Here is a 22,962-nt window from a genome sequence, read left to right on the forward strand (position 1 = left end):
CCGTGAAGGGACTTGATTTCACACTCAGATTAAATAGCAATTTGTACTATATTTGTTGCTCCAAATAACCTACTGCTATACTATTTCATGCGCTACAGCAGTAAAAGAAAATAGCCTGATATGGGCGAATTGTGAATACGGCATTAGGAGCAAGCTATGAGACTCAAAGTAATGAGTGCCCTTGGTAACAAACAAGGCCCCTGAGGCCCACTAATGAGGCCAACCAATCTGAGGTGACATTCAAAATCTACATTTAATACAACAATCCCGCCTCAGTGATGCCCTTCAGAGAACACTGGCCATGACAACCATTTCTAGTGAGGCACAGTTCAAAACACTGCCTGAATCCTATGTAACCAGTTGCGCTGCTTACATCAGGTGAGCATTGGGATTTATATGGGAATGTTGTTTTTTGACCGGGTTGTACACAGAGGTAGAGCTTTGGGTGAAAATGCCACAGGCTTTGTGGAATCTTTAAGACTCTTTCGTTACCTCTGCCAAAGACAATGTTTTTGTCAACATGGCTTTGGTTGTTTTTGTGCAACTTTCTTTCTTTTTTTTTTCAACTGGTGTCAGTTATCCTTTTCAGGGTTGCGGGGACAGCTGACTTCTGGCAGACTACGGAATACACTGGTCGCCAGTCAGGTGGTGGCCAGGGGTGAACCGAGACTGAATCTTGGCCACCCTGATGGCAACCCCCCTCGTTTGTGTTTTTGTCGCAAATTTTCATTTAGTTTCCAAAGGGCCAAAAGACACCGAGGAAGAATACTATCTTCAGCTGAAAAACTGTACTTTCTCTAGAACGCTTTAAGATGCCACAAGATGGTGCCAAAGCACTCGCTAAGAAGAAATTAGTAGTTATGCCATGGATGTATGTTTAAGTGATGCATCTCAAGTGACAGTTTGTATGTTCGAGAGGAGCTAAATTTAGCCTCAGTTGTTAATAAACGTTATGAAGTTTTCACCACATGTGCTAGTGCATTTTTTCAATATCCAATCATCTGTCAGCCATTTATTTTTAAGGGTAAGACAAGTTTGAAATGATGTTTTGAGATCATAGGTATATTTATGGTTTAAAATGTTGATATATATGTAGCAATTATAAACATTTTAAGGGGGTCAATTATGGTAGGCCTCAGTCGCTATTATATTTCAGGCACTAAATATTGAAAACTGATAGTCTAAACTGTTTTTTCATTGACTGTTTCATATTTATAGACTAGAAGTGTTTTTTATCCAAATATTAACTGTAATCATAAATTTACTACTGCGTTAATTTAGGTTTGTGATATTGCGCGTTGTAGCGCTGTAACGATTAATTGATTAACTCGAGGAATTTGATGACAGAAAAGGTCAAAGCAAAATCTCTGCCTTGAAGCTTCTCAAGGATCTTCTTTTTTTTTATTTATTTTTTTTACACCGACTAATGTTACTGCAATCGCACACGTCACTCCGTGGTAATGTACCAATATTAGCTGATTTAATATACTGTATCTTACCACCCGCTAGTTAGGACTTACAGTAATGCCCCCGGAGGTGTTTAAGAATAGACACAGCCGGTTAAATAAACAAATGAAGAGAAAATAGATAGATACAGTAATAAGCACATTTGTACGAGCTACCAATATCCACAACTCACGCCGAGTCACTCAACACGCAGATTGGCTAATGAGTTCACCAGTCAAAAAATACTTTCTCATTCGTTGACGCCCACGTCACTCAACAGGCCAGTTCCCTGGATTTAAAAAAAAATAATAATAAAAAAAAAAAACACTCACAAAGTCACAGATAATACAGTACAATGTGATGATTGCAACCCCAAGTGGATAAAAATAATAGCTGCACCTCACTAGCATGTTATTGTGTTTAATAATGCAAAATCAATTGTTATCCCACCACTCGATTAATCGATGGGATAATTGGCAGAATACTAAATTCTAAAAATATACAATATTTGTAGTGTTACTGCATTGTGACATACATAAAAATTTTGGTCAACCATAGAGGACTCCATCATCACTCGAGGAGACCCTGTATTGATTAGCACATAATTATTCAATCGTGTCGTTTGCCACATAATATTGCAATAATATTGAGTTCCTTTGTGATTCCCAGCCTTAGTATCTACAAAAACTGGGGTTTACAAAACATTTTAAAATGATTGAAATAAGGAATATGTAGCAATATTATCTGCCAATAAAACAGGAAAATTTTACTTAGCTACTCTGAGACACTGTATGTCTATCCATCCATCCATCCATCCATTTTCTGAGCAGCTTATCCTCACATGGTTCGCGGGAGTGCTGAAGCCTATCCCAGCTATCATCGGGCAGGAGGCGGGGTACACCCTGAACCGGTTCCCAGCCAATCGCAGGGCACATAGAAACGTCTTAAAACTATTCTAGTTATAATACCTACACCAATAGAATTGTAGTATTTCTCATTTGAAGCTAAACATACTCATAACAAGTAATACATTCTCAATAAATTATGATACCACCTCCCCATTGCAGTCAGAGTTTTTCCTCTGCAGCGGGCTTGTCTTTCAGTGTGGTGTGGGGCTTTCATGTGTGTTTCTCTTAAAACAGTGGGCAAACATCTCCTTATTTGTGACCAAACAAATACACCTTGCTCACCAACAGGCTTGGTACACACCTCTTGTTTATTCAAGCGTGTTTTAGGATGAAACGATTTCAGCAAGTGTAGGATTAAAATAGCAAGGATGTGTGAGTAGACGCAGGATAATTAATGGTGTTGGCGCACGGTGGAAGGCTGGGGGAACCATTTATGCATTCGTTGCCTGTAATTCACAAGAAGAGGGAAGTGGTGCAGCCCTCCCCCCACACACACACATACAAACAAAAAAATAAGGGGGGAGACAGGGGAGTAAATCAAAAATCCGAAACCGAACCAGTTTGGCAGACTACATTTACTGTACTGTGAAAACACCGTGGTGGGAAGTAACTTTGTTAGGCAGATTTTTCAAGTATCTGTACTGTACCTTAATTGGATTTTTTACTTTTATTTCTAACATTTGAAAAGAGATGTACTTTCTACTCCTTACTTTGTCAAAATGGGCGCAGTTGAGATCTTGATTGATTCAGATCTTGGGGTATCATAAGGGAGAAAGAAATCAGGGAGCATTATTGACGATGACAATAGATTTAGAGGACCAAGATATTCCCTATCCATGGGCTTATTTGAAACAATAGCTGGAGAAAGTTGTACTTTTTTTAGTTATCATCAGCTAATTTTTTGTTAATCAGTTCACAATGTTAGCAAAGCTATGGGAATATGTTGATTAGATCGCATAAAAGTCAAGCCGTTAGCTAGTTCTTGGTTTAAAAAATAATAATAAAAAAATTAGAAAATCGACGTGACACGTAACGTTTTTTTTTTTCTTCTTCTTAGTACGAGTACTATGTAAGTTAACAAAAGAGGGAAACTATTTTGTGTTCAGAAGTGTTTTTCTTGTGCCAAGTTCCGAAAACAGGTACAGTTGGTGCCTTGAGATACTCAATTAATTCTTCTGTGACAACGTTCATAACTCAAAACACTCAAATCTCGACTGATCTTTACCCACTGAAAATAATGGGAATGCCATTAATCTGTTCCAGTCACACACACGAAAAATGTGGGTTTTTTTTAATGAGGAAAATAGCATTCTAGATTTTATTTTCTAAAAATATACAGTAATAACAATTATATTGAATTATACAGAAAAGATTTTTGTCACACGTTCGCCTTCAATGCACATTGTGCTTCTTATTATGTTGCGCCCACGCTGGCCACCTGGGGGCAGTAAAATACAGACATACTGTTCATTGAGACGTTTCAACTCCTCAGTATGTCACTAATATGAGTCGAACATATGCCTGTGAGTATGGCTATATCTGTCTACATGTGTTTTTGCACCATTTATGTTCAGATATCTGTTGCTTAAATGGTAACAACACTGTCACATACACACATTTTTAGCCCGTGTGCCTATGGTGTTTCCCATTGTATGTTAGCATTAAGCTAGTGTCAGGTTATGTGGTTGTTTTAAATACACAATGTTTAACTCTCTTTTTTTATGTTTAGTTTGATAGTAACCTTCAGGTGAGTGTGGCAATAAACAGCTTCAAGCCTCTTTTCTGAAGAATATGTACAGTATTCAAATTCTTGCTTGTTGTGAACCCAGTTGAGTAACCAGCCACCAAACAGCGCTCATATCTGAAGTTTGCACTCGCAAGTCAAAGCAAGTAGGCCAATCGACGGATTGTATTTCGGAAAAACTCGTAAGGTGAGTCACTCGTTTCTCAAGGCACCACTGTTCTATGTAATTGACTGGCAAAATTCATTTTTACTTTTGTACATTTCAGTGTCTGTACTTTTTTACTTTTACTTATGTCCAGTAGTTGAGTAAGTCCTTGTATTTTTGTCTCTTTTTTCCCCACACAAACCCTCCATCCATCCATTTTCTGAGCCACTTATACTCACTAGGGTCGCGGGAGTGCTGGAGCCTATCCCAGCTATCTTCGGGCAGGAGGCGGGGTACACCCTGGACTGGTTGCCAGCCAATCGCAGGGCACATATAAACAAACAACCATTCACACTCACATTCACTCCTACGGGTAATTTAGAATTTCCAATCAACCTGCCACGCATGTTTTTGGGATGTGGGAGGAAACCGGAGTGCCCGGAGAAAACCCACGCAGGCACGGGGAGAACATGCAAAGTCCACACAGGCGGGGCCAGGGATTGAACCCCAGTCCTCAAAACTGTGAGGCAGACGCTCTAACCAGTTTTCCCACCGTGCCGCCCCCACACAAACCGTGCTGTGAAAATATACATATAGACAAGCTTCACCAGAAAGACATTGAGGGCATACATTACCCAATCCTAATATCAATCATGATTATGCAAACACTCGTACCAAACATTTTTCTCTCATAACATGCACTGCAACCTGTAAATGTACAGCGGTCACACACACCAAGCACCACCATGCATGTGGTGAGCCCACTTGTGGGCTTGGGTCACTAGCGCTGACTTTCGTTCGAGCAGTGCCAACTGTACGGATTAGCCTGGTGCTCCAGTGGAAAGACCATGGAGGCAGTCAATGATGTGACCCACTGACATCACCAAACTATTCATGAAAATGATCAATCTAACCAACAAGCATGCATGACACACATCGATACAATCACACGCTCACTTTGCGCACAAGCTAATCAATACAAATCCCTGCGGGTGAGGATTTTATCTACTATTGAAGTCTAGTAGTACCACGAACAACATTACCTGCTGGGTGTATTGGTTTACACCAGTGGTGTCCAAACGACAGCCCAGGGACCATTTGCAGCCTGTTTTCCATTTTTTAGGGGCCACGGTAGAGCTGCACAATATTACGATATATATTGTAGTGTGATATAAAAATGTATCAGAGCTACTGCGTTCTTCATCGTCACATCGGCGGAATCATCCTCCGCTAAGTTTGGTTGGTCCGCCTGTTCCGGATGATCGGGTTCGGTCCGTGTGGATAATTTTTTTCAAGGTCCTATTTGTGAACATATAATAGACTGATCCTCAAGTAATGACTGCTTTAAAGATTGTGAGCTTACTACAGATTGCTCTTCATTTGGTTCCATTTTAGTGTGATACAGTGCTGTGGGCTATCCCCAAATCACTATTTGCCTTATCACTTTTAACGGAAAGCTGTGAGGTACTAGTCATTCAAAATCTTATTTATATGAATATATTTATTTATTTCTGTATTTATTTATTCATTTGTTGAGTGTTTAATAAATCAAATTTTAAAGAACTTAAAAGTGGCCCTTCTATTCTTCAGTTTTTCTTTATGGGGCCCCCGGAGGAAAAACTTCATACACCCCTGTTTTAAGCTTCAATTGCCTTTTAGATTGAAGCAAATGTGCCACTTGCATGGTATTACTACCATAAAAGCCAACCAGATCTAATAGCACATAAGCCCAAGCAAGTGTCGCATGAAATGAGGACAGGGCCGGGGATCAGCTAGCTCTTCAGCATACAACTGTTTCTGAGGGGTGAGGTCAGTCGACGATATCTTGACACATTCTCACAGCAGAGTTGTCAATACAACAAAAGCCCGTAATGTTTAGAAGCCATCTATTAGCCCCGATCTTCACATCTTATGCCTGATTCTACATGGAGGCAACAAAACAAGGACCTTTTGCAGCATAATTCAACGTATCATCTGGTCATCTAGGTCTATTTGTTCTCAGACTCTGTTCCATGGTCGCCATTGTTGTTGCTTTGTTTCTTGTTACAGAAAGGAAAGGAAAAACGGTTACCGTACCGGAAATGGCCAATAAATGCAGAGGAAACTCCATCCTGTGGCATCTCGCCAATACCAGCCGTAGCGACACCGCCAACTTGGAGGAGAACTGCAGCACAATTTCAAAACAGCGCGCGTGGGTTGCGCTCGAGTATAAAAGCAAACTGCGTGCGGGATAGCCGCAGTGACGTCAGAGCGGTCGCCGTCCGCACGCGTATAAAGAAGCCTTTAGCCTTGGCACCATCTTTTAGCAAATCAAAGCATTTTAGAGAAAGTATAAAAAAATGCCAAAATGTGAGTTTTTCAGCTGAGGATAGGTTGTAATAGGTAAATTTGTAAATAGCAAACCAATAAAAAAAAAACTTTTAAAATAAAAAAAAGACAGTGACAAGAAAAAAAAGCAGCATTCGGGGTTATTGAAAGCCTATTCTAAATGTGGAATTCTTCAAGAACACAGTTCTGTTTTTATCTCTGACATGTCAGGTCTGTCTGGACAGGTTGTGGCATGGCGACGTTGCAAAAGCGGAGGAGCTTGCGATGGTTTGATTAAGCCGCTTGGCAAAGGTCATTTAGCTGGCGGGCGGTGCCGGCAAACATGAGCAGCAGCCTCCCCTGACAATGAAATCACATCGAGGTGAAGATGCTTCGTGCGCCCTTTGGAGTTCCCAGCAATCAAAGTGTTCCACCCATCGATCAACAGTTGCTCAGCAATCAGGGTAAAAAGCCCATGAAACTAATTTAATCATGCAAATAAATTAAGGTTAAACCGTAATGCTTTTTAATAGCATAAAGACTCCCCATGGAAGAGATGCTGGTTTGCTGAGAAAGCAGGAAAAACAAAACCTGCTTTTCAGGCAGGTTCAAGTCAAGGTGACACTGTGATTAATATCCTCCTATGCTCATCAAATGTCACAAGACGATGGGGTGAAGGATGCCATAATCAAGGGTTGCACAGCAAAAGCTTGTGATGGGATAATAATGAACAGTATTTTAATTAACGTTGAAACCAGCATAATTCATAGTTCATGGTGAATTTACCCACTCAATTTTCACCTGCGTGCATCAATCGGTTCAGCAAATATTTTATTTATTTTAACTTGCTTTTTTTACTTTATTGACAATCAAGACAAGACCGACGGGACTTCAGTGACCAGCAGGCCAGGAGTAAAATTCACAGTGCAAGTGTGTACGCTGGGTCTTTTGGTCTTTACAGTAAGGGATCGAGCACTACCGATGTGTTGAATGAATCTTGCAGCACTTTATCCAATTCATCTGCCACAGTCGCATTCTACCATAAGCATCTGTGCAGCTCCTGGCACAGCCATCGTACACCTCGTTCCGTTGAGATTATCGTTAAACTTTATACCAATCTGATCGGGTTGATCGGTATCAGCCAATAATTAGCATTTTATGCTGATCAGCTGATCGGCTTTAATGTCAGAATTTGCCAATCATTGATCGGCTGCGCAAAATACATTTACTCCACGTCGCCGTCATGTATGTTTGAATCAAAATGCTAGTTTATTTTTAGTCTTGTGACGTGCCTTGTGACGTAGTACTGTAAATATGTGACGGCCAATAAAAACATGTCGCCGGTGTGGGACGTTTTTGTTGTGTCTGAGACGCAACACGCAATGCCTGGATCAGACGACAAGACAAATTTGGTCTTTCACGATTGCACTGTCAGACTACTGCAATAAAATCTTGCCATATCTCGGTCAGACAGTGGCAACATTACACGACATTTATTCCGGTACCACCACATCCCGTCTTTTATGATCACTGGGCTTTATCTTGTCAAATCAACCACAATCAGAGATGCAGAACCAGAAAAAGTGTCACCGGTCAAAGCGACCGGATACACTCGTTAACCATGGCGATGGCAACTTTTTTTTATTGTGCGTGAGGGCTGGGGGAACAACGTGTGGTGGTCGTCACCTGTGCTTGGGAGACGACGTTCATTCAAAGATTGCTTGAGGTATGTTCACGTACTTTTAATACGATACGGCTCGCAAGCAAGCAACAAAACGTTATGTAGCCTAGCAAGCTAATGCTAGCACTAACAGTTGTACGTAAATATGCTGGCGTTCTGTCAAATCATGCTCCAAAGTTCCGGTAAACATTGGTTTGTGCGCGTGAATAAATATTGACAACAGCGACCAAGTATGTTTACAACAGCAAGCACGGTAGGCGATGCGCCGGTCACAATACGCAATCCTATTGGTCAACGTCGATGTTCGCTGTCAGAGAGTTGTCATTGATATGTCAAACTACACGGAAGATATGCAAAAATAAAAAAATGCTAGTTTTAATTTTGCCGTCGTAAGGCTATCAGAGGGCCAAATCGTTGGTCGTGGATAATGTCGTAGAGTTTTGTCGTTCCCGACAATATATGTCGGGCCCGATCTGGGAAATATGGCCAATGTCGGGGCTAAAATCCTGTAGTATGATCTAGGAATAAGCTATTTACAATCTCTGCAAAACTGAAGTACCTCATGCAGCAATATCATCTAAATGCTTCAACACAACAAATTTGATCAGGTACCTGAAGAATCTACACAAGGAGGAGCATGCCACGTTCAAGCAACGCAGCATGGAAAAGGAAAAGCTAACAACCAAACGGACCTGACGGAAACAACACTGGACAACACCCATCCATATAGCCTTGACAGTGAGAAAGCTAGTTGTAATTTAATTATAATATAGTAATTGAATTACAGTAAGTTAGCATTCATTATTCCTGTCTCAAGTAATGTTGGTTTGACCTGACTGAACTTTAAACTTATGTCAGTGGCCAATCATTGAATGCCCCCTAGAGGTCATTGATCTTTTACCTTTTGTCTAAAATGCTAGAGAATACTTTTGAAGATACTCAGTATACAATACACAAGTATATACAGTAAATGAACGAGTCATTTAAATCGACACATTGCTCCATCTTGCGATCGGATCGGTTTTTAAACTTGCTGATCGGTGATCGGCCCCAAAACTCCTGATCGTTTAAAGCCTAATTATCATCTAGGGGGTATAATCTAGGGGAAGACCACACCCTGATCCATGTGATCGGCCACAGTAGCGATTGTGCAACTGCGCATATGCAGCAAACCCTTTTTAGACAAGGCTTTGGCGGCATCTTGTGGGCTCTTGGGGCGTTTCAGAAAAAGCACTTTTTCAGAAAATAGCTGTGGATAGGTTCCACACGAAAGAAAAATTTGTGAATAGTGAACCGCGAATATGCGGTACAGCGTGAGCACTTCAGTCCTTACTTTTTACTTTGAATTTAATTGTACAATCTGAACTTCAATATAAAAACACATAAAATATACTTATACACATCCTATTATATTGTATTTTACATCTTGTAGGGCATCCTATCACCCACCCAAGGATCCATCAGTTATCTGACAGAAATGCTCTATCAATGAAATATTTGCTAATGAGGTAGATCTTGATGAGGACACAACAGCCTCCACCTGACACCACAGGCAGTCACTGCAGTTGGCACATGTCCACCTCGTGAACTTCCACTCCTGTCAAGACAGGCCACAGAGCTCATCAATTCACACGCAGGCAGTCGGTCTGACTGCAAGAAGTCAGCAAGTGTTGCGTAACTGCGGCGCTCCACTAAACGATGTTCTGCGCCGGAGAAAGTCACAGTGCCGCCTGCCGAGGCCTGCTACTGGTCTTCACCGCTCTGCACTTCACTGGCACATCCAAGCTCTGCCACTGCGGTTTATCGCGATCACAAGCAACCAACACAAGCCGCATGAAATTTAAAGCAGCAATCCAGGGATGCAGCGTTTGCACTATTTCTGCTTTCATTAAACACACATGCAAGGCTTACTAATGTTGGATTACGCAAGCGCAGCAAAATCTGAGATATTCGTGGAACTTGTTTTTGATTTGGTCCCTTCTGTCACTCAGCCCTAAAGATACAATATCATCAGGATATTGTGCAAACAATACTGATAGTATAGCGGTTAAGGATGGGAATCGAAAACCAGTTATTTTGGAAAACCGGTTTTCAGTCAGTAATTCGATTATAAGGACTGGTTTATATGCTTGCCTGATGATTTTGTTTCTCGATACTCTTACGTTGCAATCGAGTGGTGACGTCACACGCGTGTATTTTGGTTCAGAATTTTTCCAAAATGGCACTACCATATGACATAACCCTCTAACGTTTATTTCATGATTTTGAAGTGTGGGGTATTGTGTTAGTTCTGTTGCTACGTTAATGTAGTGTCCAAGATGGTAACACAGCAGGTCACCTTTCTATTACATCACCCTTGCGCATCACTCACCAGGATTACCACTCAACCCACTCACCCCCAAATGAACAAAGTAGCTGTATTGGAGCAGTCAGTTGTTACAAAACAAGTTTTGCTGCTGGTGTACATCAATATTGTAGAGCTACACCACAATATTGATATTTTGTCTGAACCGTAGACACACCCGCCTGACACTAATCGGACTTCACAACCGCATAGACAAGTAAACAACACATAAGAGATACCCCGCATCTCTTTCTAGTAGAAAAATAGCCGAGGGCAACTTGCACCTCATTATCATTCTGGGCAAGAATCGCATCAGCAGACACATGGCACACCGCAACTCCTCCCCAGCGATGACAGCAAAGTGCCACTTGTGCACAAGACACACAACTTGCAAGCATTTAAACCCTGGAGGAGGTGAACGGTCGAGGCCTGCGTCTCAGATGCTCGCCTGCGCGCCACGCTTCACACATACCGCCCAACTTTCTGTTGTGCTAGCGCGTATCCAGGAACACATCAATGAAATGTACAGGAAACAGGCAGTCACAGAGGAAAGACTATGGGAAAGCAGCCATTTTTTGTTATGAACGGGCCCTATCTGACCTATGCACCTGGAACAACACGACTAAAGACCTCATTAAGAGAGGTGATTTTTCTGAGACCAATGGTAGAAAGGGGGGGCTTAAGTAGATTTTTCTGACAATGTTTACTTTAACTCCGTACTTTTGAAAACATCTTTACTTTTTACCCTCTGTCAAAAAAAAGGCTCATTACGTTTTTTCAATTTGAAGCTTTAGGCACTCAGAAATTCTGGGGGGGAAAAAGATACTGGTATGGTGTTTTTCATTTGTTATCTTTAGCTATTCTAGTATTGTTGCTTTGTTTTTACGTATGCCAGACCTGTTGTCGGGAACGGGAGCTATTGAATTATAGTCTCATTCATCCCTTTCAGTATTAGAGCAGAGCAGGAACTCAAAGGGTGAGAATGGGTGCAAAGGGAGAGGATGTGGAATTGGGAACACAACCTCGGGCATGAATGTACTCAGTCACAAGTGTAGTGTTTGAACAGGCAGTCATGTACCAGCATTTTTGTGATACTACACAACAACATCACATGTCGCACCTGAACGCAACAACTGAGTAGGAATGAAGACGGGCTGAACCAACCTGTCTATACATCAGGATCTACTTCAAGCTCAGTCATGAACAAGCCCTTATGCATTCCTGCCTCCTTCTCGGATTTCGGCCCACCGCAGGGGCAACAGAAAAACCTCTGTGGTTTCTTTTTTTTTTTCTGAATTATTTTCCACGGCGACACACATGGGCTCAGCATGAGATGAGGGCCTGCAACTCTGATTCCCCTCAGAAGTGTGTGTAATGTGTTCCAGAGAGGGAGAGTGAGCAGGCCAAACTTGAGAGACAGTTTAACAACTGGCAGACATGTCCAGACAATAACGAGCGTGTCAGTTTTGTGTGGCAGTGAAGATCGCCCGTTCCAGCTTATCATCAGTATCCAAAACGCCACATTTCAATCTGGGAAGTTGTTTTCTTCCTGAGAGAGAGACTAACACTCACTTAACATTCTTTTAAGTGGTTCTTTGCTCCATTGGCTTCATTCTCCATTTATATAATCTATTTTCAGCATCTATGTGGTTTGATGAGAGCAGAAACTGAGGGGAATTACAGTGGGATTTCTGCATAATTGTGGCACTTGGTTTAAAAGTTGGGAACGGGATGACAGGAACAAGTAGACGTGATTTCTCACTACAAAAAAGTTAAGAGACCACCAAAAGAAGCTGAGGAAGCCTATAACAACCCACCGCACCTGCAAAACACGCCTGAATTGTTTTATTTCTGCTGGGTCAAACTTCCCGAATGTATAGCAGGTGATGCAGAATGGTGGACTAGCTCTTTGCCTGCATTTACTCTGTGACAGTGCAATGAAAGCCATGACATCATCACTATTGTAGGTCGACAGTTGCGCACTTTCATCTCGCGGCTGGTGCGCGGAGGTCGGTTCCGACGAGGACAAAAGAGTAGCTTTCCGACCGTGAGGCAAGCAGGAAAGCCATAGTCACACCTCATTACGGTCAAAGCCATCAAGCCTCTTTGTCACCAGCTACAGCCAACTGAGGTCATCATGGAGTCATTTGACTTTTTCACTGTCGGGCTGACTCATTTTAGGCAGATGCTTGCTGATGTCAGAAATCTATTTCACGTAATTTTTTTAAATCCAAGAGAAGTAATGGGTACAACCTCAGGTGCCACAAAAGTGATACGATTGACATAAACGTCTAACTTCTCACTGAAAACCACTGGGATTTGAACCCCAAACCCTGAGCCAGGCATAATTAGTGAAGTAACTGAAGACTCCTGCACTTAATAACGACAACACAATCACATTGTTCATTATATAATGTAAACAGTTAATTTAAGCATTTGGGGATGGCCACTTAGGATAATTCCAGAGTGGCCACTTGTAACACGGCACAAAGCTCATCTTGTTGTTGCCTTGTAACTTTGCTCGTGGTATTCCCACTCAAGAGACAATGGAAACATCAGCTTAGTTTAGCAACAGGAACCTCCCTCTTCACGTCGTAATAAAAGTGCATATGAAACAAAACAACTGTTTGTTGTCGTCCGAGAAGATAGAATGCAAAGATTCCAAATAGAAAGACTCCATCCATCCATCCATCCATCCATTGGCAACACCGCTCATCCTGGTTAGGGTTGCAGGGTGCTGGAGTCTATGCCAGCTGATTACACCCTGAACTGGTCGCCAGTCAGTCGCAGGGCACATATAGACACAGACAACCATTTGAACTAATACAGCCATGAGTCTTTTTGGAAATGATGCAACAAGTTTTTCACACCTGGATTTGGGGCTCATCTGCCATTCCTCCTTGCAGATCCTCTCCAGTTCTGTCAGGTTGGATGGTGAACCTTGTTGGGCAGCCATTTTCAGGTCTTTCCAGAGATGCTCAATTGCGTTTAAGTCAGGGCTCTGGCTGGGCCATTCAAAAACAGTCACGGAGTTGTTCTGAAGCCACTCCTTCAGTATTTGAGCGGTGTGCTTAGGGTCAATGTCTTTTTTGAAGGTGAACCTTGGGCCCCGTTTGAGGTTCTGAGCATTCTGGAGAAGGTTTCCGTCCAGGATATCCCTGTACTTGGCCGCATTCATCTTTTCTTCGATTGCAACCAGTCTCCCTGTCCCTGCAATTGAAAAACACACCCACAGCATGATGCTGCCACCACCATGCTTCACTGTTGGGACTGTATTTTCTCCACACGTCACTTAGAATTAAGGCAAACAATTCCCATTTTGGTCTCATCAGACCAGAGAATCTTATTTCTCACCATCTTGGAGTCCTTCAGGTGTTTTTTAGCAAACTCCATGCGGGTTTTCATGTCTTGCACTGAGCAGAGGCTTCCGTCAGGCCACTCTGCCATAAAGCCCCGACTTGGTGGAGGGCTGCAATGATGGTTGACTTTCTAGAACATTCTCCCATCTCCCGACTGCATCTCTGGAGCTCAGCCACAGTGATCTTTGGCTTCTTCTATACCTCTCTCACCAAGGCTCTTCTCCCCCAATTGCTCAGTTTGGCCGGACGGCCAGCTCTAGGGAGGGTTCTGATCGTCCCAAACGTCTTACATTTCAGGATTATGGAGGCCACTGTGCTCTTAGGAACCTTAAGTGCAGCAGAAGGTTTTTTTGTAACCTTGGCCAGATCTGTGCCTTGCCATAATTCTGTCTCTGAGCTCTTCAGGCAGTTCCTTTGGCCTCATGATTCTCATTTGCTCTGACATGCACTGTGAGCTGTAAGGTCTTATATAGACAGGTGTGTGGCTTTCCTCATCAGTATAATCAAGCACAGCTGGACTCCAATGAAGGTGTAGAACCACCTTCAGGATGATTACAAGAAATGGACAGTACCCAAGTTAAATATGAGTGTCACAGCAAAGGGTCTGAATACTTATGGCTGTGTGATATTTCAGTTTTTCTTTTTTAATAAATCAGCAAAAATGTTAACAATTCCTGTTTTTTTCTGTCAATATGGTGTTGTGTGTACATTAATGAGAAAAAAAAATAAACTCAAATTATTTTAACAAATGGTTGCAATATAACAGAGTGAAAAATTTAAGGGGGTCTGAAAACCTTCCGTACCCACTGTATATCGCAGGTTTTCCAAAAAAAAAATCTAATTTAAAATCAATGTCATTTTTTTCCAATATCGTACAGACTTCCTCAGTATCCTCTACATAAAAATCATTTTCGATCATGAAACTTCTGCAAAAGGGGACAACGTTAATGATCTTAAAAGGCCAAGCCCCTTAACAAACAAGTATAACTGACTTGAAATGTCTCACACAAGTCCAGTCAAATGTGGTCTAAAAAGGCACTCTACAAGTCTATCAACTGAACACAACTCCAATCAACACCAAATTTGATACACTTATGGACAACCATGGCCTCCATTGACCAAAATGTCTTATCAGGGGCATAATTTAGCAGCAAATTTCTTTAACTCATTAATCATTTAATCGCTATACAACTTGGAGGATAGCTGCAAATTGTGAGGTCGCATGCCTCAAAGGTGCCATAAATGCCAAGCTACAGGTTAGCAACTAGTAGATTTGAAATTTCCGCTGGAATTTTCCTGGTACAATGTCTTTGGAGTCCTCTTGATATGGCTGCAGACTCGTCTCAACATGATCTTAACAATGCTGTATTTTCCTAACCTTGACTGGCAAGCAGAGCACCGTGGTATATTAAAATAGAGCGTGCATACTTTCCTCTGCGGCGTTAGACAGCAGTCGCTTACGATTCCCTGAGAAGCCCAAATAGTAAGAAACAAACACTGTGTGAACGAACAGTTACAATTAAAGCAGACAAAGCGGAGATTAGACTCACAAGTGAAGATGACAGTCTAATAATTCATGCCACTGCAGCTCAAGCTAAGCCTTCAAAGAATGCCAAAAATTCTTGATCTTTGTCCAGGGCTGAACTCCAAAGTTGCCCCCTTTCTTGCTTGACAGTCGCAGACATTGTGATCCAAGTAGAAATTGTTTTTTATTAGATGGCTGGGTTACATAAGAAAGAAAGAAAAAAAAGTGCTTTTAACCAATGGGGGCCGTAGAGGTTGTCACAGTGGAATGGTTGTAACTGACTAAACAAAAGGTCTGTTTGCTATGTGGCAATGCAGCGCTATCAGACATCTGATCACTGCCATGGCCTGTGTTATTCCTCAAGAAGGACCCTCTCACACATAAGAGGGAACAATTATTAAAAAATAACAAAATTAAAAAGCAGAAAAATGCATTCTTACTGGTTAACAGCCCCAAAAAAACATAACAAATGTTACACAGCATTCATAAACACAATCAATCAGGCACGTAAGAAAACAACTCCGACTGCACAAGAACCCTTACTGCACAGGTGTCAAACTCAAGGCCCGAGGTCCAAATCCAGCCCAGCACATCTTTGTTTGTGGCCCACTAAAGCAAATAAACTGTCTAGCCCATCTTTCTTGCTAAATGGATTTGTTCTTTTCATTTTGAAAAAAAAAAGGTACCAAAATTGCAATTTTCTTCACTTTAAATGGATATGACAAGCAATTTTCCACCAAATCCCTTCTGTGAACAATAGTGAAGAATAAAGTAGTTGTATATTTAAATATTTGGTTGTCACAGCTTTCCATGATGTCAGATTTCAAATTCAGTGTTGTTAAGAATATAATAAATACATGCATCCTCATTTATTAGACGCTGTCATAAGTTGTATAGTTATTGAGGAAGTATTTTACACTGTATAAATATGTATTTTTAATTTCATTCATTTTATCTTTCTTTTTATGAACCTTGAATTTGAAATAAGCGATTGGCTGCTGGGGCAATTTTGTGTAGGTCATATTATGATGAGGTGATTATACATTTATATTATTTTCAAAATCATGACGGCCCTCTGAGGGGAACCATAACTCCGATGAGCCAGGCACCCCTGCTTTGCTCTCTGGTAAATACAGATGTTCATGAAGTAGCATGGAAACTAACATATAGTCTATCCATAACCATGTAACGTTCACGGTACCACCTGTGAATGGGCTCCGGGAACAACGTTGGCGGACAATGCGGATTTTTGACAGCAACAGTGACGATCGAGTGGGGTTGGGGGGCGCGGGGGTGGGGGGGGGGGATTACATTCCGTACCGAACCCCTCGAATCTCTTTAGAGTTGAAAATGTAGGCAAACATGGGTAGGGTTCCCACACTGACTCATCGCTGCACCTTATTCGAGTCGCCCTCCGCGGTGACGGTGGCAGACGTGTACGTGAGTGCGACCACCAAAATGCACCGATTTCCCCCACTCACCTTCTCAGCTTTCCGCCACCGGGGTGCTTTTCGCTCTCCTTCTTCTTGTGGGACAAAACACAATACGAAGCCTTTCCTTTTGTTCAATTGGGATCCCACAAGTCCTTGACATAAAACAGCAACACGCGACCTCCCACGTCCTGCTCCTCGCTCTTGTTTTTTTGTTTGTTTTTTTTTAACCTTCAAACGTGGCCCGTCGACTCAGTTATTTCTTCTTTTTTTTTTTCAAACCCCGGCCGAGACGCAACTTGGAAGTTCGATAGAGGAAAAAAAAGTTGTGGCTCTGCCTCGCTGCGCTATGCAGCTGCTGCTGGAAGGATGAGCTCATTCGCTGTGCCTCTCTCCTGCCTATCGTCTGCCAGCCGCCCAAGTCTCGCGAGAAGGGGCTGCAAAGCGAAACGTTCCCGTGGCAACAGGGGCTCACCTGTGGTGTGTGCGCGCGTGTGTCTGTGTCAAACAACCGGAAGTTGTTACGTCTCCTCTTTGACGGCGACTGTCTGCAGTCATCTTTCATATCATATGTTTCCTAACCTTTACTGGAGCAAGCCACATATTTTATATTATTAGAAAAACATCACCAATAAAATGTCACAAAAAGTGGATATGCAGCTTAAAAAGAGTTTGCAGTTTTCAAAATGTCATCCTATGCCTCTAACTTGATATGTGGAAAAACCACAGCATCTGAGGAAAAACGACCAATCAGAGACAGAAAACGTGACTAACGAGGTGTCAGTCATTTCTGGTGCACACTCAAAGAGGGCATTTAATGTTACAGCAAACACTGCATTACGACAAGGTGCTTTTCTGGGATAACAATGCAACAGGTCGGCACAAGGGCGCGCAGGTGTAGCCCACACATCATCAGTCATGGATCACAGTTACACAGATCATTTTACTCATGTAGCTACGACTGTCAGGTCATTAACAAATATGATAAAAAGGGTTCGTTTGTTTGGTTTTTATCTATCTATCTATCTGAAATCATATTCCTTCATGTCATTCATGCTGTCTGTGTTGTTTTGTTTTTTTCTCTGCCTAATGAGGCCCCAAGACCTCAAGATCTCAGTGACGGTACGGATTGTGGCCACAAATGTTCTCTGGAGACCTTGCACCACTGCCAGATCAGAGTGGCCTGTTGCCCTGACAGATGTGCAGAAAATAACTTCTCATCCGCAGGTCTTGCAAATAATACACACTACGTAAAGGGTGGTAAACGCTCTGCGGTGGGGCAGAAGAGCCCCTTGCGTGATGAGATGATGATTTAAAAGCAGACGTGTCGCAGCTGTAGTAAACGTACAGAGTAAAGCGCCATTCTGTGGTAACCCGCTTACCATATTGGGTAAATTATGTCAAGATTGTCACAAAGGCTAAATGAAGCAGCACGCAGATGATGCGTAGGGTTGAGGAACATCCAAGTATATTCAAGTGCAATGACAACATGCACTGTAAATACAAATCAGACATCACTCCTTGGGTCAAAAAAATAGGTACATCTGCACACAATTCTAATGAGATCCAATACATGATAGCTGTATCAAAAATGTTGACTTTTTAACCCTTACATCAAGTATATATACATATACATACATACATACATGTATATATACACACACACACAGTTATTTCTGCATGTAACAAACATTTTAAACTCTGGGGGAGACTTTTTTTTTTGTTGTTGAAGCTTGCTTCAAAATATTCCTCCCCCTCCCAATATTCATTTGAGTCATCCTCATGAAATTAAGCCAAACTTAAATTATCCACAGTACATGCAGTGAACCGAAAATGCCGTATGCTTCAGTGTTCAGTCATTATTTTATCACGTGGGGGGCATGCAGTCAGCTGTCAAGTCGAATTAAAAAGGACTATTTCACGTATCACTGTAAAATATACATTTTCCAAATAATAAGATAAGCTGATTCAAATATTTATTTAACTTGGTTAATGAGATTTTTGCTCCTGAACCTCAGTGTACAGCGTGGGTACATCAGGGCTGTTGACATCACCTTCATTTTCATTCACAATTGTAAGCGATGCGTTTTAATATAATGTAGCACATACAGCATTAAATGTTCTGTTTTCTTCAGAAACTTTTCCCCCCTTGAATGTATCCATGCTTTACCTACTGGTTGTTGACTAGCTCGATAAATCTTGGCGCCAAGTGTTGCAAATCAGCGGTTGTGATGCATATTTTGAGCGATTAAAAAACATTTTAAACCATCTTGTAAGCACTTCGTAATCTTCAAATTTTGAATTGCATTTGTAAACCGAGCAAACTACAACAAAACAAATTTACATTACATACTCTTTATTTTCCAAAGTCACAGAGAGTCACATCAGAAGGATGAAAGAGCCACATGTGGCTCTGGAGCCGCGGGTTGCAGACCCCTGCTTTACATACTGTTTGGGACAGTTGACAGCAATAATAAAAAATAAAAATAAAAAACAAACATATGTTAGTATTTCACTCTGAAATTTGCTGAATTTTCCTAAAGGGAACCAAATTACACAAAAATGAAAACCTTTTAAAATGTCATTTTTGTACAGGCGCTGTAAAGTTTGTATGCACTGAGGCTGTTCCAGGTCAAATTTGAGCCAACTAAAATGGATTTCAGCTTTAGCAATTCATGTAAATCAAGGAAAATTGGGGTACTGGCGGGAATTTAAAACAGATAAACGTATTTTTCTGGGACAGTGGTAACACTCACGAATAATGGAACTTGAAACGTAGTTCGATAAAGATAATCATGACGACGATATTCTTGGCCAGCGTCAAAATTGACCCAGAACATGTTGCGAGCACGGCAAATGAAAAGTATGGTTAGGATAATGGCCTAACACAACATTTTGGTTGACACTGTTAATATAGTTCCCGTGGTCTGTAGAAAACATCATACCGAGAGCCGTTTCTCATATCCTGGTCCTTTCCTATAGTCAATCATCTTGTCAGTGTATGTGTGTGGTGAATGAGAATTTGAAGAAGCCTTCCAGAATTGGTTCTAGCCGTTTAAGCAAGTATATAGCGCCATCTGTTGGGCATAGGCAGAGAAACAGATGACAGTTTATCGACATGCATTATTGTATACAGGAGCTTCTCGGTTTACGACGGAACGGGCATACGGCATTTAAGGGTTACGAACGGCTTTGGTTTATTATTTTTTTTTTTTTTTTTTTAAAGAAAAACATCTGCAATCTTGAATGAAGCCGCGACAGTACGACAAAACTCGTAATCCGTGAAAAAGGTTGTACAGTTATGTAAATGAAGTAATGATACATGTAAAAGCCATGTTACTTTGTCGTGAAGTTACCAAACAAAAGTTGTAATATTAGGACATAACGTGGTAATCTTACTTTTATTACAAAAAAAATTGTAATCTGACAGAAAAAGCTTAAATAAAATAAATCATTCTAAGAGGGGAAAAACATTTTTTTAAAAAAATGTCAATGTAGTTTTTTTTTTTTTAAACAGAAAAATTAGTTTAAAAAAATGTATGGTACTTGAATAAAGTAATTTTACGAGAATTTTTTCCATTTGATTTGTTTTTATGGCCTAGTATTTTTCACCTTAATACGGTGTGATCTGAGTTTGTACGGAAGTCAGAGCACGCCGTAGACCATCACTAACCTACTCCTATTGAGAAGGTAATTAAGGTTGAATTGAAGAAAACGTTGTTACCACTTCATTTAAATTCTTACAGAGCTTCAGATGATATCCCTGTTGGGTTTCATAATATCACCTTCATTAAATAAGACTTAAACGTGGTGTTAAAAGTCTGCATTCTTAACTTTTGGTTAATTTTAACAATCGTTGAATGTCAGGCTCAATGTCAACGGTGGGGAACTTTCTGCTGTATCTTTTAAACGGCTCTCCCTCAGGCGCTATGAGGAATTTCTCAAAGTTCCAAGATATGTCGGTCCTGCTGACGGGACTCCAAACCAGGAATTTGGGGTCCTGCATGAGTGAGTTGGGGTCATCGCCGGGATAGGGGAGTTTTTCTTTGAGATATGCAAAGACGGGATGTGTGTTTACTCCATTGACGTCGCACTTCTCGAAGATGGTGAAGTTGGGCTGGAATCCTCCGCCTGGACGCACGTGCTGCAGAGAATTTAGGATCTCACCATTGCTACAATTCTCCTGGAAGCACAAGAATTTATCAGGGATACTGAGTCAAACCCACACATTTTGGGTAAACAACAACACATCTGCTTCCCATTCGCACCTGAGATCTTGTAATACTAAAAAGTCACACGATACAGTGGAGTGAAAATTGCTAACTGGGCACAATTTTGACATTTTCACTTAGAGGTCTACTCACTTTTTTGCCAGATATTAAGTGTTGCATGACGAGTTATTTTGAGGGGACATTAAACTATAAATCGTAGTAAAGTGTCATTTCCTCAGTTGTCCGATAAAAACAATGAAATATTTAGAAAAATGTAAGGGGTGTACGTACTTTTGTGAGATACTATGCACGTATTTGGACAACGACAGAATTTTAAGGATTAAGACTTCAAACACCACCAAAATGGATTTTAAATAAAACAAGACGTGATTGACCCTTATTGTATGATCTTTAAGAATATATGGCATTTACCATTAAGGAATTACTTTGTCATTTCATGCAGAACACCTCCTGTATCTGTAATATAGTATAAGCATCATATTTAACACTTGCTTGAAAATGAGTTGCAGTCAATGCTTTGCCAGGCACTGCGTACACCTTCAAATGCTGCTCATTTAGGCTCTCACACTTCACTTTATTTTTCTTTAAGAGAAAAGCATATCTATTGGGTTCGGATCACAGTCTTCGAGTTGCTTTCACAGGATGTTGTCAGGGCGTTGTTCATCTTTCCTGTCAGTTGTGCAGGATTTGTTTGAATGTCTGTATCATTACTGTAGTTACACACCCAAAATTATCTCGTTACTTCCGTCAACAGGCACATCAAAAAACACCAACGAGCACGTCCCATTAGCAACTATTTGGCACGTGATGTGGTATTCTTTGGATTACGAGCAATTGCTCTCGTTCTCTCATCATTCTGACCTTGGTTTCATGATTCCGTTCAAAGAATGTGATTACAGAGTACTGGATGCTATTTTTTCTTTGAACATTTTCTTTATGAATCTAATCTGGATTTCCATTCCGATTTTTGCCACCATCCACTTTAGCCGTCTCACTGTGAGATAATGTGAAAAGCAAGTAGACTTTCGGAAGGCAAACACTTAAATATTCCTCAACCACTTGATCCAAACAAGATTACCACACGAGCAGCAAGTGAAGGTGGCTGCAGTGACGGCCTGGTAAAGTATCTCCACGGAGGAATGTCACAAATAGGTCACGAAAAGTAGAAATACTTTTGAGACCCTTTAAATGAAGGTGCTCTGCAAAAAAATGGCTGGAATTCCATTAGTTTTAAATCAAATACATTGTGGTGGGATTAGCAAAGTCACAAGAATTCACTTTGTTGCTCAACTAACCTGATACCCAAATTGGTTACAGGGGAAGGCCAGGACCACCAGTCGATGGGGGTACTTGCTCTGGAGCTGCTTGAGCTGGCTGAAGTCCTGGCCGGTGGTGCCTCAGAGTGACGCCACGTTCTCTATCAGCACCACCCGCCCACGGTACACGTTGAAGTCCACCGGGTCGCCCTCCAGCGTGGTGGCCTTCAGGTCGTAGAATGTCTTTGCGATGAACGCCATGCTCAGCGGTAAGCGAGATCCTTTGCACTGGAGGGAGGTCGGGGCTCCGGGTAAGACCGGTGGTCACCTGACTCACTGGAGGAGCTGGGGTCAGATGGCTCTGCGGGAAAACTGATCTACACCTGACATTCTATACTCTATCAATTGGATGCATAAAACTGTAAAAGAGCTTTAAAATACATTGTTTCAAAGTTATTCAAATGTGGGTTTTTTTCTTGTTTAGGTGATGCATGGCAAGTATGGATGTTCATTTTTAAAAGTGTATAATAAAAAAGAAAAAAAAAAGAAAAGAAATTAGCAGGCAACCACATTGTCAGCCATCAA

General features: G+C 41.3%; 2 protein-coding genes across 2 annotated transcripts in view; both read right to left on the bottom strand.

The window, feature by feature from the left end:
* The window catches only part of LOC133487735 (signal-induced proliferation-associated 1-like protein 1), a 55,451-nt gene extending 38,159 nt beyond the window's left edge, over window positions 1-17,292 (bottom strand). Inside the window, 1 exon segment of the mRNA XM_061794788.1 lies at window positions 16,941-17,292. The gene's annotated coding sequence lies outside the window, so the exon portion shown is untranslated.
* A 1,936-nt stretch (window positions 17,293-19,228) lies between these two features.
* On the bottom strand, window positions 19,229-22,918 carry gpx2 (glutathione peroxidase 2). The gene is made up of 2 exons (XM_061795523.1): window positions 22,417-22,918; window positions 19,229-21,072 (listed from the first exon to the last, which is right to left on the bottom strand). Exons 1-2 carry the CDS (start codon window positions 22,636-22,638, stop codon window positions 20,719-20,721), a joined length of 576 nt encoding a protein of 191 aa, XP_061651507.1. The 5' UTR covers window positions 22,639-22,918; the 3' UTR covers window positions 19,229-20,718.
* Between the last annotated feature and the right edge of the window lie 44 nt (window positions 22,919-22,962).

Source organism: Phyllopteryx taeniolatus, chromosome 13, assembly GCF_024500385.1.
Source record: "Phyllopteryx taeniolatus isolate TA_2022b chromosome 13, UOR_Ptae_1.2, whole genome shotgun sequence".
NCBI classification, from domain to species: domain Eukaryota; kingdom Metazoa; phylum Chordata; class Actinopteri; order Syngnathiformes; family Syngnathidae; genus Phyllopteryx; species Phyllopteryx taeniolatus.